This window comes from Rhinopithecus roxellana, chromosome 5 (genome assembly GCF_007565055.1).
Source record: "Rhinopithecus roxellana isolate Shanxi Qingling chromosome 5, ASM756505v1, whole genome shotgun sequence".
NCBI lineage: Eukaryota > Metazoa > Chordata > Mammalia > Primates > Cercopithecidae > Rhinopithecus > Rhinopithecus roxellana.
This window is the reverse complement of record NC_044553.1, coordinates 124,607,287-124,623,199: the sequence shown is the minus strand read 5'-3', so window position 1 is coordinate 124,623,199 and position 15,913 is coordinate 124,607,287. Positions and strand designations below refer to the sequence as shown.

Here is a 15,913-nt window from a genome sequence, read left to right as displayed (position 1 = left end):
CATGTTTTAAAATACGAACTTCTATTCACTAGTAGAAGTAGTTAAAGATTTCTCAGAACAGTGCTTGTGTCAGACCAAGAGCTGCAAGAGTTAAAGGTGAGAAATCCCCACGGTACCTCTTGTTCTGCCTGTACATCCCAGATCTCTAGTCCTTCTGTAGAGTGGAAGCCACTTAAATTTCTTGTGAATTTCTCCAGGAATTTCTTAGACCCTTATCAGCTTATCCATAGGCCGTTTTCCTGAAATAGACGTTGCACTGGCCACATGGATCTGTACTTAGCTTTTTCATTTCTTGCTATATCTTGGAAACAGCAATAGGTCCATCTGATTATTTAAGTGGCAGCACAGGATCCGTTTAGTGGATGTGGGATGGGCTATTAACCAGCCCCCTTGGACCGATTGTTAGGAGATTTCCAGTCAGTGCAGCAATGAACAGCCTTGTGGCTATGCCTTTGTGTTTGGGTGTGGGTCCTTTTATAGAGGCAGTTCCTGGCTGCGGCAGGGGTACAGGCCAGGAGCATACCAACTCTGATAGGCCCAGGCAGAATGCCTTCCCAAGGGGGTCAGTGTACCCTCCTTTTGGTTATGTATGAGAGTTGGTGTATGAGGTTCCCACACTGTCACCAACGCTGCATGACCAGCTGTTTGATATAAGCTCCAGGCCGATGGGTACAAAGAGGTGTCTTGTTAATTTCATGTGTCTTTCATAATAAGTGAAGCCAAACACTATTTCATATGTTCATAAGTGGTTTTTCTTTTCAATGCACTGCCAATTTGTTTCCTGTGCTCATTCCTCTGTTAGATTTTCACCCCCAGCTTTATTGGTATATAATTGACAAATAAGTTTTGTATATTTAAGTTATACGATGTAATGTATTGATATAAGTTATATGGTGAAATGATTACCACAGTCAAGTGCATTAACATAGCCATCACTTCACATAGCTACCTTTTTGTGTGTGTGGTGAGAACACTTCAGATCGATTGTCTTAGCAGATTACTAGTATACAATACAGGATTATTAACTACAGACATCATGCTACACACTGGATCCCCAGCACTTACTCATCTCATAACTGAAAGTTTGTACCATTTGACCAATATCTCTCCATTTTCCCCACCCCTCAGCCCCTGGCAATCGAGAATTTGGGTGTTTCTCATTATTCTTGATTTGTGTTATTCTTTACATATAAAGGAAATGAATCCTTTGGTTTGTATTGTAAAAGTTTACCCCAGCTTACCATTCTTTTCTTCTTCTTTTTTTGGTATACTTTTTCCTTTGCTAAACATGTCATTTAGTCAAAAGATCAGTCTTTTTCCTTTGAGCTTACTGAGTTTTTGAGGTTAGTGTGACCATCACACTTCTAAGATTATTTTTAAAGATAAAGTTGTCAGCCGGGCGCAGTGGCTCACGCCTGTAATCCCAGCACTCTGGGAGGTGGGCAGGTCACCTGAGGTCAGGAGTTCAAGACCAGCTTGGGCAACATGGCAAAACTCCGTCTCTACTAACAGTACAAAAAATAAGCTGGGCGCAGCAGCGCGTGCCTGTAATCCCAGCTACTTGGGAGGCTGAGTCAGGAAAATTGCTTGAATCTGGGAGGCAGAGGTTGCAATGAGCTGAGATCGTGCCACTGTGCTCCAGCCTGGGCAACAGAGTGAGACACCATCTCAAAAAATAAATAAATAAATAAAATAGATAAATAAATAGCTGTCTTCCAGAACTTTGATATTATTTTAAATTATTTAAATAATTGATTTATCTGGAATTTATCTTGGTGTATGGATACAGGAAAAGTTACATTTTAGGCATTTTGTCCCAACAGCTAGCCAGTTATGCCAGAGCTATCCAAGGAATCTTTCCCTTGCAGGTTTGAAATGCTGCCTTTACCATACCCAAATCATCATGTGGGTCTCGGTCTGTTTCTGGATGTGTTACAGGGATGGTCCATTCAGGTTCCAGACCCAGGCTGCTTTATTTACTGGGGATTTATGGTGCATTTTATTACCTGGTAGGGCAACTTTCAGACCTTGCCACCATCATTCCATTTCAGATTTTTTTCCTGGATATTTTTGCACTTTTATTTTTCCATGGGAACTTTAAAACCAGCTTGTCTAGTTATTCACTGCAAACTCTTTTGTTTGTTTTGTTTTGAGACAGAGTCTCACTGTGTCGCCCAGGCCGGAGTGCAATGGTGCAATCTTGGCTCACTGCAACCTTCGCCTTCTGGGTTCAAGCGATTCTTCTGTCTCAACCTCCTGAGTAGCTGGGATTATAGGGGATGCGCCACCACACCTGACTAATTTTTGTATTTTTAGTAGAGACAGGGTTTCTCCATGTTGATCAGGCTGGTCTTGAACTCCTGACTTCAGGTGATCCACCCACCTCAGCCTCCCAAAGTGCTGGGATTACAGGCATGAGCCACTGCACCCAGCCCACTACACTCTTACTGTATCTTTATTAGGCATGCTTAAAGTCTGTCCATTTAGGGGAAAAAATGTCAGCTTTACAACATAGTCTTTCTAGCCAGCAAAGGATTTATCTTTCCATTTATTCAAGCTCGTGTATTTTCATAAATACAGTTTTTTCATAAAAATTCAACACATATCTTGTCTGCTCCTTGTCGTTTTAGCCATTTCATTGTTTTTCTAAATGCCGACTTTCATTTCATTATTTTTCAACATGTTGCTGTTTGTAGGTACAAAGAAAGCTATCGATTTTTATGTATTAAATTTGAAACCATTGCCTTAGTGAATTCTCTTATTTTTTAAAAGTAGATTTTTAGTTGTTTTCTTGAGTTTTTCCTGGCATGCAATCATACCATCTGCAAACAAGAATGATTTTTGCCGCTTCCTTTCTTGTTTTCTGTTACTTCTTCTTGCCTAATCAGATTGGGTAGAACAGCAGTAACAATTTTACATAATAGTAGGATATGGCTTCCTAAAAACAACACCTTTTTGAAAGATCTGTACTTTTAATTTTATCATAAAAATATCAAGCATATGAAAAAATAGCTTCAGTATTGACCCATTCATGGCTAGTGGTATTTAATCTATACCCTGACCCTTTCCCATATTATTCTAAAGCAAATCTCAGATCTTACATCATAGCCTCTTTAAATATTTCATATTGTATCTCTAAAATATAGGAATTCTGTTTTTAAAGATAATTTCAATGCTGTTATCACAACTAAAATAAAGTTAATATTTGTTTATACCATTAAATATTTGTTTGTGTTTGCATTTTCCCAGTTTACAGGGCACTGTTTGAATGGGGATCCAAACAAAATCTATCAATTGAGATTGGTCAATGCATTTCATAATTCTCTTATGTCTCTTATAGGTGGTCCATCCATCTCTTTTTTCTGTCTTACAAATTTTTGTTGGTGTTACTGTGGAAGAATCTGTCATTTATCCTGTAGTGTTTCTTGCAGTGTGGATTTTGCTGATTGCATCTTCATGGTGCTGTTTAATGTGTTCCTCTATTCTCGGTGTCCCGTAAAATAGTGGTTGTTTTTAGACATAGAGGCTTGATCAGATTCAGTTTGATTGTTTGGGCAAAATCTTTCATACATATTACTGTGTTGTTCTGTTGGGAGGCACATGATATCTGGTCATCTCTTTTTTGGTGACATTAGCAACCACTGATGATCATTGTCTAGATCTAGTAATTGATTAGAAGTTGCCAAATGGTGGTGTTCTAATTTCTTCATTTCTTCTTCATCAGTTAGCTGGAATTCTATGTAGAGAAACCTTCCCTCAAGTATTTGGTTACCCTGAATATGTTTCTTATAAGAAAAGCAGATTAAATGCTTGATTTTTCTCTTTACTGAAAAATTTAAAAATTAATGAGCTCTCCGGGCACAGTGGGTCACGCCTGTAATCCCAGCACTTTGGGAGGACCGAGATGAGCAGATTATGAGGTCAGGAGTTCGACCATCCTGGCTAACATGGTGAAACCCTGTCTCTACTAAAAATAAAAAATTAGCTGAGCGTGCTGCAGGCGCCTGTAGTCCCAGCTGCTTGGGAGGCTGAGACAGGAGAATGGCGTGAACCCGGGAGGCAGAGCTTGCAGTGAGCTGAGATCCGTGCCACTGCACTCCAGCCTGGGCAATGGAGCAAGACTCCATCTCAAAAAAAAAAAAAAAAATTAATGAGTTTCCCCAAGAGGCTTTAAAAGATAACCGGTGAGGTTGTGTATGTTGTTGTTAGCACAGTTGGTGTGTTTTGTGTGTTGTTACCATGATTATTGGTGCTCAAGTTTTCTATGGCCAATAGGAGCTTCTTTAGGTTGTTTTCTGAGTCCCATCAATGTAAACCCAGTAGTCTTTGATTGTTTCCTTCCTTTCTGGTGTATTCCAGGATCATCTTAAATATTTCTTGCCCCAGGTCTGGCCAGTTGGTTCTTTCTCCAAGGAGCCCTGTGAAATAACATGTAGAGACTGTAATCTGGGTAGTACAGTTGCTCATTGCTGTAGATTTGGTGAGAGTGTATATGTCTATGTGGAAGGCAGCCTCCTAAATGGCCCCCGGGGAACCCCGTCTCCTGGTATTCATGGCCATGAGTCCTTCCCTCCCCTTGTGTGGGGGATGGACCTATTGACGCGCTTCTGTTGAATAGAATCGGGCAGAAGTGATGGGATATGGTTTCCCAGATCAGGTTACAGGAGATGTGGCTTCTCTCTCAACTTGCCCTTTCTTGTTCTCTCTTACTTGTTCCCTCTGAAGGAACCAAGCTAGCCTGGAGTGGTTGGCAGTTACCCCATCCAGAGGCCCACATGGCACAGGACTGATGTCTTGACCAATGGCCTGGTACGAGAACTTGGAAGTGGGTGACCCCTCTTCAGGCGTTCAGATGGCTGCAGCACTACTCAGTACCTCGCTGCCTGTGACAGATGAGAGGTCCTGAGTCACAGTCACCCAGCTAAGCCACACCCAGATTCCCGATTCACAGAAACTCTCAGAGAATCCATGGTTGTTGTTTTAAGCCACCAAATTCCCGAGTTATTTGTTATGCAGCCAACAATAACTAATACACAGCATATTTTTTAAGATAAAATAACATCATGATTCCTAATGATACTTTGTGGGGTTTATAGGTTCTAACATTTGTAGCTTCTTTTTCCTGTGCCCCAAATTCCTGTTCTCAAGGACACAGGCATAATTTTGCATTGGTTGTATTCCGTTAACCTTACAACAGTCTCAGAATAACAATACCAACACTGCCAAGGACACATGATTGTAGATACAGATTACGGTTTATTTGCATTTACTTTTGTCTTTAGAATACATCCCACAAGGGATGTACAGTCAGACGACTGTGTTTTAAAATATTTTAGAATAGATCACAACTGGATACACTTTTAGATTCTTTTATTTCATTTTTCTCTTATTTGGAATTTGCTTTTCCCATTTAATTTTGTTTTGTAATTATATAAAATACTTACATGGTATGAAATTCAAATAAACAACACAGGGTATATGCAGAGAGGTCAGTTTCTTCCCCTATTTATCCCCCCACCTCCCAGTTTCGTCCCTTCCGTAGGTGACCATTTTGAGCATTTTACCTATTTTTATTGTGAGCATATCTTCCCCTTTCTTAGGTAAAGGGTAGTGGAGTAGAGCCCCGCACGTCCATCTTGCTTTCTTCACTTCACACTAAACCCTGGTGGTGACGCCACAGCTCTGTGCCGTTCACAGGAGCATGGAGAGGATATTCTGTGGAACTCGACTGTGCGGATAGATGTCTCCTATTCAGGAGCATTTGGGCGGTTTCCAGGGTTTTGCTATTACAGATAGTGCTGCTGCAGTGAAACGCCTATGCGTATGCTTTTTCCTGTTTTTGCCATTAAAAAAAATTATTTATTATGCTTTTTCTGGGAAGTCATCCTCCCAGCTGCAAGGGTTAGGATCTGTCTTGGGCAACTCTGCATTGTCTTGAGCTTGGCTTTGACCTTCCTTCCCTAACTCTCTGTTGTGGCTTCTCTTCCTCCTAGCAGCCAGTGACTTACTCTTGTTCACTGGGAGTCTCAAGTTCAACACCGTGGAACCCCCAAATCTCTTTTATCAGTGACAAAGGCTGTGCCGCAGGCCCAGGTGTGGCCTCTCCCTGGTGAATGTCCATAGGTGTGGTTGTCAGATGGCGTCTTCTCTTTCGTATCAGCCTTGTAGGGTCACCTTCTGTGGGGGCTTCTTGAAGCACAGGCCCTGGCAGTAGCGGAGAGTCAGGCCTGGAGGCCATACCTTAGCTCAGCAGCAGAAGGTCTCACTTGAGATGCCAGTTACACGACTGTGATGCTGACCCACTCCTGCCTCCTCTCCCCACTCCAGCCCCAGGGGGCACTCCAGGGGCAGGCTCTCCTGCTGATCTGGTGGCTCGCCTCCCCCCAGTCCTGTCCTGCCCCATTACAGCTGCAGCCCCCTCCTCCCAGTTGAGGCCGGGTCCCATCTGCACTTTGGAACCGCACACGATCTGATGTCGTTTGTCTCCTGTCCCTATCACTCGACCCTCCACTGGCTTTTGACTACGTCTGCCCCACCCTGCATCTGTCCACATCCCCACTCTACCTGCCCCTTTTCCTTCACAGCTGGAATCTGGGAGCGACCACCTCATTGTCTGCACCTCCCCTGCACCTCTCAGCCCCCTTTCTGGCTCCTGCTCCGCCTTTTCTGAAACGGCTCTTTGAGGTCACAGCTGATTTCCTTGACACTGTGCCCAATACACGAGGTCTCCTTGTAGTTGACCTCCTGCTAGCATGGGCGCAGGCGGGCAGGTTTCCCTTTCTAAGCCCCTTCTTTTCCTGGTATTTAGCAGAGCAGAGCCCTGGGGCTGCATTCTGCCCCCTTGCCCATGACCTTCCCTTGCAGACTCATCCATGCCTGCAGCTTCACTTGGCACCTGCAGGTGGTTCATTCCCAAATCTGTTTTCTAACCAGGACTCCTGAGTCCAGCCACCTACTGAACATCCAGGCTCCTGCCAGTAAACTTGCCTGGAGTTCCCAACCCAAGCTTAGTCCTCTTCCAGGCACCCCTTCTCAGTGAGGGGCAGGTCTATCCATCGAGCTGTGCAACCGTTGTCTAGCCTCCTCATCCTCTCTCAGACTCCAGTCCAACTTCACGTCCTTTTGACGGACCCCTAAATCCCCATCTGTTGCTGTTTCTCCATCATCACCTTGGTCCACACCATCATTGCCACTCACGTGCCGGGATGGTGACAGTAGCCTCTCAGCTGCTCTCCCTTCTGCCTCTCTGCCGCCTGCCCCTCTGCCAGAGTTCATTTCTAAAGGAGTGGTTGGGCCACTTCCCTGATGGATACCCTGGAGTGACAGTCCTTATGGCCTGTCACGCACGGCCCCAGGGTCCTCACATCTGGCCAGCGCTTCCCCCCTACCCTCGACTTGTCTCAGCGGCTGGCCCACCCCCTGGGCTTCCAGTCCAGACATCCTATAGCTCTTCTAAGGTGCCATTGTCTCTGCACCCTAGGGCCTTTCACCTGCTCCCACCTCAGCCTGGAAAGCTTTCTCCTCCTTTTGCCTATGGCTTGTTGATTCCTTCTCCTCCAGACCTCAGCTTAAATGGCAGCCACCCCCAAATTCCTCACCAGAGCAGGCTCCCCTGGCCCTTCCTTCCCAGGGCCATAGCCTTCCTTCCCAGCATTCACCACGGCCCATCCTGATGCATTTGTTCTGTGGCTGTGGGACTGCTGTCAGCCTCACTGTAGCCTGTGAGCTCCATGTTTCTGTCTTGACAACGGTCTTCACACAGTGGGTTCAGAAATGCTGAGCCCCTGAACTCATGACAATGAACTTGGGCGCAGCCATGTGACCCACTTAGATGGTCCTTATTTGTAAAATGGGGACCCTGAGATCGCTTCATGGGGTGGTTGAGGACCGGGTGGAACTGTACCATTGTTGCACAGAGGTCCTGGGGTGGTTGAGGACCAGGTGGAACTGTACCATTGTTGCACAGAGGTCCTGGGGTGGTTGAGGACCGGTTGGAACTGTACCATTGTTGCACAGAGGTCATGGGGTGGTTGAGGACCGGGTGGAACTGTACCATTGTTGCACAGAGGTTACGGGGTGGTTGAGGACTGGGTGGAACTGTACCATTGTTGCACAGAGGTCCTGGGGTGGTTGAGGACCAGGTGGAACTGTACCATTGTTGCACAGAAGTCTGGTGTGTTGGACGTGAGGGCTGCACTCCAAGACTCCCTGCCTTTGCAGAGAGCAGCGGGCCTTGTGGATGTACCCCCACACTCCCACGTACACCTGTGATCCAGCTCCACTCAGCCATCCCCTCCCAGACCCCCAGGAGATGCAGAGACAAGTCTTGGAGCTAATGAGAGCCCCTGGGGCCACATGGGTGCCTTAGAAACCTCTGTCCACCACCCATGTTCAGGGTAATTTTCTCCAAAGGTGGCAGGAGTGGACACCCTCAGGCTTGAAGCTGTGGAACTCCCATCCCCTTCCCTGTCCAGAGGGCCTAGGGTTTTCCTAAGCGGTGTTTCTAACAGAGGCTTCTTCTGGCAGGGGAGAACCTGGAGCACCTTATTCTTCTCCAGACTGTGCAGATACACTGTGCATACGCCTATGTGAGTAAAATATACAGTGTGAAAAGGAGAAATCACTCTCTGGGGAGACAAGATCCTTAAACCTGAGTCTTTATTTTCTTGTCATTTTGTCTCCCTCTGGTGGTCTCAGCTTAGGGTCAGTGCAAGACTTGAGCAAAATAACAGCAATTTCTACCCAAACATAGGGCTAGCCGCTTTCATTTTCTAGCGAAGCTGTTGGATTTGGGTTCTGCGTTTCCTGCAGAAGTCGAGAGCCGTGCCTGTGAATGTGATATACTCCCTGCACCGTGCCGCCCCCATTGGACTCTTCTCTGGGTCTGGGTTCTCTTCCCATGATGCATGTGAGTGGGAGGCAGGAGGCTGGGGCCACCGTGGGCTCGACTGTTTCCCACTGAACAGAAGGGCGAGGCAGGCGTGGAAGGCCCCCACGCAGAGGTGGGTGGTGGCTGGAGTTGCAGCAAGGCCCTTGAGTGCTTCACTGGCCTCGTCCTAGAAGTAGGCATCCTGGGTGCCAGTGGTGACCCCTGCCTGGGATGGGGTACCCTTCACCCTCAGGAGCCTGTGCCCAGATGGGCCCCAGAGCTGGTGACGCTCACTTCAGGGGGAGACGAGGCCAGACTTTCCTACATCTACTCGAGGACATGGGTGGACACGGAAATGTGAGCCTTAGAAGGGTCTGGTGCGCTGACCAGGGCCACCCTGGGGGCTGGCGAGGGAGAAGCCAGGGGGCAGTGCCTGGGAAGGTAGGAGTCAGATTCCAAAGGGAAGGCTGCCTCCCAGCCTCCCCAGGGCCTGGGGCCAACAGGGTGCCAGGCAGTCCCCGCCACAGAGAGGACATAACGACACTTGCCCAAGGCCCTGGTCACCTGCTGGGGCTGTGAGGCTGGGGTACCTGGGGCGCCTGGAAGAACCAGAGCTTTCCTGCAGAACAAAGTGATGCCATCTTGTGGTCAGTGAGAGCCACTGCATTGGGCGCCGCTGGGAGATGGGCTTCACTGGGGGTGCCTGTTGAGCCATGCTCACTGGGGATGGCAAGGTGGTGTGAGGTAGTAGAAACAGGCCTACCTCAGGCGCCGGGAGCCTTCCCAGCCCCACAGCCGGATGCCATAAAAGGGAGCACAGGGGATGTCTGGCGAGCCTGTGGCAGCCAAGGCTGTCATACGTGCTGGCCAAGCCCCCCAGCCAGGCAGACGTGCATACTTCACCCTGAAGAAGCCCAGGGTAGGGTGGGGGTGCTGCATTGAGATAGATGGTCCTGTTCCCTCTGTGGGGCTGCCTCTGATGCCCCTGGTGACAGGCCCCAGTGTACCCTCTGAGGGACAGGTGGGCAGGGGTTCCTCCCCTGGTGCCACCCCTGAATCCTGCAGACCCCCACATTGGTGCCTGCAACCCTGCCCAGCTGGAAGAAGGTTTATCGGCTCCAGAGCAAGGGGTGACTGGAGGATATTTAAAAGCCTTGGGAGGACCCCATTGACAGGACTCAGTTAGGTGCACAGGGGAGGGATAGAGCGGTCCTGTGAGGAGAGACAGCTGGGAACACAGGTGATCCTCTGACCCCAGGGGCACGCAGACCCACTACTGCCCAGGAAAGCAAGAAGGAGGGCCAAGTGGGCTGAGCACCGAGGCAAAGCTTCCCACCTGGTCTGTCTGAGCAGGCGAGGGAGGGGCAGCCAGGAGTTTGAGGCAGTGGAGGAGTCTGGAATAACTCTTGCACGGAGGAAGAGGCTGAGCTTCCCAAAGAGATAGATGAGAGTTGTGAGGGTGTTTGGGGGGCATTTGGGGTCAGGAATTTACAATACATTTACCATAGCACTCATTTGCCCTCTTGGGCAGCTTTTTCCAGCCTCAGGTCCAGAGAAAACAGGTTGGAGATTTGCTGAACTCCTGGGGGCAGATACACAGGACTGGGGGCAGATACACAGGACTGGGGTCAGGGAGCTGAAGATACTGGGCAGATGTTGTTGAGGTGGTGGGTGGCGGCACCCAAACTGGGCCAGTCGATGATTTTAGCAACGGAATGGGTTAGAGGTGAGACCAGGGATCAGCTGGCTGAGGGAAGGAAGAGGTTAGGAGGCTGCTGGCAGCGAGGGCTGGGGAAGCGCAGGATGGCTGGGCCCATGATGCTGGAGGGACTCAGGGTGGGGCCCGCTGGAGCAGGAGGGGAGCCAGGAAGCCAGGGCCAAAATCCCTGACGAAAAGGTCTCTGGCCAGGAGGTGGGCAGTCGGGTGGGATAAGGCAGGTGACATGGCCAAAGTGGGTCTGAGAGGACAACCCAGCCATGGTCTAGGATAGCTCAGAGGTTGGCTGACTGCAGCCCCAATGGCAAATCCTCCTGTCCCCCTGATTTTGCATATAAAATTTTCTTGGCACACAGCCACACCTCCTCTTTTATATATTGTCTACGGCTGCCTTTGCACCTCAGGTACAATGGTGAATAGTTGCAACGGAGACCACAAAGCCTAAAACACATACCGTCTCGCCCTTTACAGGAAAGGTTTGCCCACCCCTAGCTGGAGCCATACTGTCTGGCATAGGAGCCACTCAAGATTGGTTTGTGGGCAACGTGGACAGGACTTGGGGGTCGGTTGGATATGGCGCTAACATGTGGCTCTTTATATTTCAATTAATTAAAATTACATACAAGAAAACGGTCCAGTCCCTCAGCTGCAGGAGCCACAGTGCCAATGCTCAAAGCCATATGTGGGTAGTGGCTCCTGTATTGGGCACTGCAGAGATAGAACCTTCCATTGTGGCTGGCAGGAAATTTTGTTGGGCCACGATGGTCTAGGGGCAGCAGATGGAACAAGCATGATGTTGCCAAGCCTGGGCCTGCAGTGTGATGGGTGTGAGGAGCTACATGGGCGTCCTGAGAGGCTACATACAGGCAGGAGCCTCGTGGGACAGATGCACAGGGACCGGCCAAGGAGAAGCCCAGGGCATAGTCAGGTCACCAGCATGAGTTCCGGGGCTGCGGGCAAAGCATGGAAAGTGCTGTTGTGTTTGGGATGTGACGCTTCTGGATTTGCAGCCTGTGACTGTCACTTTGAGTGACAGTCATCTGGAATCCTGGCATTGTCTTCCTGACACCGTTTGTGCAGAGTTTTCTGGTCCACGCGTTGATTTTGTGCAGTTACTTGCAGCACGGGGCAGTGAGGGAAGAGACCGGCCGCCCGTGGCTGGCTACAGATCGCGATGGTTGGGCCCTTCTGTTTTGCCCCGCATCCTGCCAGCCGTGTCCCTTGTGCTATGGCCAGGCATGCAAGCCCTTTGTTCAGGGGACTTCTCCTCTAGGAAGACTCTGACTCTGTGCCCTCCTTCAGTTCCAGGGCCCTGTGAACCAGAAGACCTCATCGATGGGATCATCTTTGCTGCCAATTACCTGGGGTCCACCCAGCTGCTGTCAGAACGGAACCCTTCCAAAAACATCAGAATGATGCAAGCGCAGGAGGCCGTCAGCCGGGTCAAGGTAGAGGTGCTTCCAGGGCCCCTCAGGGATGCCCACACACTTTGGGGGGCACTGGCGGGAGGGAATGTGGCGGGGCTTAGGCCCTTTTCCAGCTCTGACTGCACAGCCCTCAGCACGGGGAGCAGGAGTGACCCAGGTGCCGACGAGGCTGAGGGAGGCTTGTGCCTTGGCCGGGAAGAAGCTGGCTGAGCAGAGGCAACCAGCTCCTTAACAGGAGGCCCACGGAATCCCAGAAATACAACCTTTGAAGATCATCGTTCCAAAGCGTTCTAGTCCTAAACAGTCCCAGACCCCAGTTCCACAGTATGTGTATTTTTAGTGCCATTCGGAGTGCTTCCAGAAAGGGGGAAAAATAAGTCACGTTTTATTTTATTTTTTTTGAGACGGAGTCTCGCTCTGTCGCCCAGGCTGGAGTGCAGTGGGCGGATCTCAGCTCACTGCAAGCTCTGCCTCCCGGGTTTACGCCATTCTCCTGCCTCAGCCTCCCGAGTAGCTGGGACTACAGGCGCCCGCCACCTCGCCCAGCTAATTTTTTTTTGTATTTTTTAGTAGAGACGGGGTTTCACCGTGTTAGCCAGGATGGTCTCAATCTCCTGACCTAGTGATCCACCCGTCTCAGCCTCCCAAAGTGCTGGGATTGCAGGCTTGAGCCACCGCGCCCAGCCAAATCATGTTTTATTTAAAATCAGGACCTCAAGAAAAACTTTGACCTGCTTGTAGCTCTGAGTGCTCTTTGGATTGTCTGGTTTTTAACACTGGGTGAGCCCGGGCAAGGGGAAGATGAGACCGCATCGGCAAAACTAAATGGGGTCGGGGGGAGGGAGCGCAGCCATCTGAGGTCTCCTCTCTCTGAGCAAGACAAGATCTGCAAATGCCCACCAGCCCAGGGGTGAGAAATGGGGGCAGCCTCCTCCCCAGCCCTCACCATATCCAACCTTCTCTAACAGAAGCAGAGGAGCACCGTGAGGCCATCCGGGGTGGGCAGGAGGAAGCCAGGGAACCCAGGGCGGTGCTGAGCCCTGCTGGCCAGTGCCCCTCAGCAGAGGCCCGGCCCTCCCACCCCAGACACTCGCCTTGCTCTGCCGCCTGGAGCTCAGCTTGCCTTCCTGCCGGCAGATGGCATCTTTCCTGTCCTCCGTAGATGGGGTGGTTGGCAGTCATTTTTAGCACTCCAGGGACACCTGTGTGGGCTTCTCTTGGTCAGTGTGTGTGCTTGAAGTGGGCAGTGGCTGTCCACCCATCCCTGCTGGGCTTTGCCAGGCACCAGGCCTGAGTATGGGGCCGTCAACCACGAGAGTGACATGACCTCACACACCTTCCTCCTCTCCGTGCCAACCTGTTTTTCTTTTCTCTTCCATGCTCTCAGAGGATGCAAAAGGCTGCTAAGATCAAGAAAAAAGCGGTGTGTAGGGCCTTGAGGCCCTGGGGCAGTGTTGTGTGCTTGTGTTTCCATGGCTTGTCCTGGGTGGTGGGGGCCGGGGGGTTGCCCTGGGGATCCAATGTTGCAAAGCAGCTTTTCCTCTTCCCTTGGTGGGTGAATCTTAGATGTTTGTAAATGAAACCACAGAACACTTCATTTTTTTAACCACCCATTTTGGAAGGATTTATTAGTTCCTCTTTCTTAGCATCTCCGATGTTCCTGTTTTACGTGGACATTTGAAATTGAGATGACATTTAGTTGATATGGCAGCGTGGTGGGACTGGGGCCGGGGCCTCCTGTGCAGTATCACTGAATTGTTCTGATAGCTAAAGATCCCTTGCGCTTCATTTACTAAGTCAGGAGGGTGAGTAGTACGCTTTGCCCGTGTGGGGCTTTCTTGATTGGAAATGAGTTTTTGGGCTGGGTGCAGTGGCTCACACCTGTAATCCCAGCACTTTGGGAGACAGAGGCAGGAGGAACATTTGAGCCTAAGAGTTTGAGACTGGCCTGGGCAACACAGTGAGACCCCTGTCTCCACTTTTTTTTTTTTTTTTTTAATTAGCCAGACATGGTGGCACATGCCTGAAGTCCCAGCTGCCTGGGAGGCTGAAGTGGGAGGATCACTTGAGCCTGGGAGGTCGAGGCTGCAGTGATCTGTGTTTGCACCACTGCACTGCAGCCTGGGTGACAGAGTGAGACCCTATCTCTTAAAGAAAAAAAAAAAGAAAAAAGCGAAAAGAAGTGTTGACACACCGGCAGACTTTTAAAAATGGGTTGACATTGAGTCATTTGTTTGTCACCTGGTCATTTAGTAAATGCTAGAGATTTTCCAATCCTCCTCATACAGAAAATGCCAAAATAGTTGGTGTCACGAGGCTTGTTGTCCACTGTTTTCTTCTGTTTAAACAGCAGGAGATGTAGTTCCCCCTCCCTGCTTTGAAGTAATGCCATTGTCTGGTGCTGTGGCCAGAAGACCCCGTGTGGGGACTCCCTCTTCTGCAGCGAGACTTTGGTCCACCTAGGACATCTACTTTTTGCCCAGTGCCGTCTCCTTTGATTCTGCTCAGGAGCAGGAGAGGAAGGATCGTGCTCATGCTCCTCTTCCCAGGCTGATTTCCTGCGGGCAAGGCAGAACGTGCCAAACATTGCAGACTTGCAGCTGGGGTGTGCTTTTCCCAAAAAAGAGGAGCCCTCGCTTGCAGCCTCCTGGTCCAGCTGGAGCAGGGAGTCCGTACGGACTGCAGCTGGCTGCTGGGACTTGCAGGTCCAGCAATCCTACAGAGTCACTGCCGCCTCTGGAGGGGTTGGTACAGGCAGACCCAGCTCAGAAAGCCCTCTGCGGCCAGCCAGGTGGCCACCCGACTACATTTAATTATGGTTTGTTCTTCCTCTTTGGAAAGTGGGATGCTCAGTGTCATTGTTGAAGGCCCCTTTCCTGGCCCGGCCATAGCCGTGCAGATGACTGCAGGTCATACCCCCCATCCGCAGACGTGCCGAGGCCCACCTTGTGGCCTGTTCTCTGGTGTCTGTAGGATCCGTACTGTTGACACCCTCCCTTCTTCCACCAAGGAGGATGATGGGTGTCCTCTCCCTGCCCTGTTACTGATGGGTTTTCTGCTCGAGCCTGGGTGGCTTCAGGCTGCCCCTCTTCTCCCATCCAGGGATCCCAGCCTCAGGTTTCCTCCACAATTGTCACTAGTGCCAAGGTCCACCTGCAACTTTTCTCACTTACTTCTGGCTTGCCCTACTTTTTAGCAAGAGGATTTTGAGCCACAATCCATGAATATAACCTTTACATGCACGCTGATGCTGGATGCAACCAAATTTTTAAAACAAGAAGTTCATCCACGGCCACAGATCGTCAGCTGCACTTCTTTCACAGCTGCACTTCTTTCACAGCTGCACTTCTTTCACAGCTGCACTTCTTTCACAGCTGCACTTCTTTCACAGCTGCACTTCTTTCACAGCTGCACTTCTTTCACAGCTGCACTTCTTTCACAGCTGCACTTCTTTCACAGCTGCACTTCTTTCACAGCTGCACTTCTTTCAACTCCTTTCTCTTTCTAATGAGTTAAAAGCAAAGAAAGCCCAAAAGACCCTTTCCCTTGAAAATTGAGCTAAAATTCACTTTTATTATTACAATACTGGGCCTCTCGACGACTCAGAATGCTTGAGGAATTGTCAGCAGGGAGATTTCTTATTTCAGATCTTCTAGTGAATAATTAAATCATAGTTTTTGCCGTTTTGAAATGGAAGGTAGACCACCCTGGGCTCCCCAGTGACCACGGAGAATTATTCACCTCGGTGGGCAAACTAATAGAAGTTGAAATTCATTGCCACTGTGCAGTGGTAATTAGGATTCTGACAAATGTAAAAACCAGTGAAAGGCTATCCTAGTTTGGGGCAGACCCTGAAGAGTTCACTCAGCTCAGAAGAGCCCATGAAACCTGTCTCACAGC

General features: G+C 49.5%; 1 protein-coding gene across 1 annotated transcript in view; it reads left to right on the top strand.

The window, feature by feature from the left end:
* APBA2 (amyloid beta precursor protein binding family A member 2) overlaps positions 1–15,913 on the top strand; it is a 122,687-nt gene that overhangs the window by 86,257 nt on the left and 20,517 nt on the right. The window contains exon 5 of the mRNA XM_030931682.1: positions 11,889–12,034. Coding sequence (XP_030787542.1) covers positions 11,889–12,034 — 146 coding nt within the window. The remainder of the gene's footprint in view (positions 1–11,888; positions 12,035–15,913) is intronic.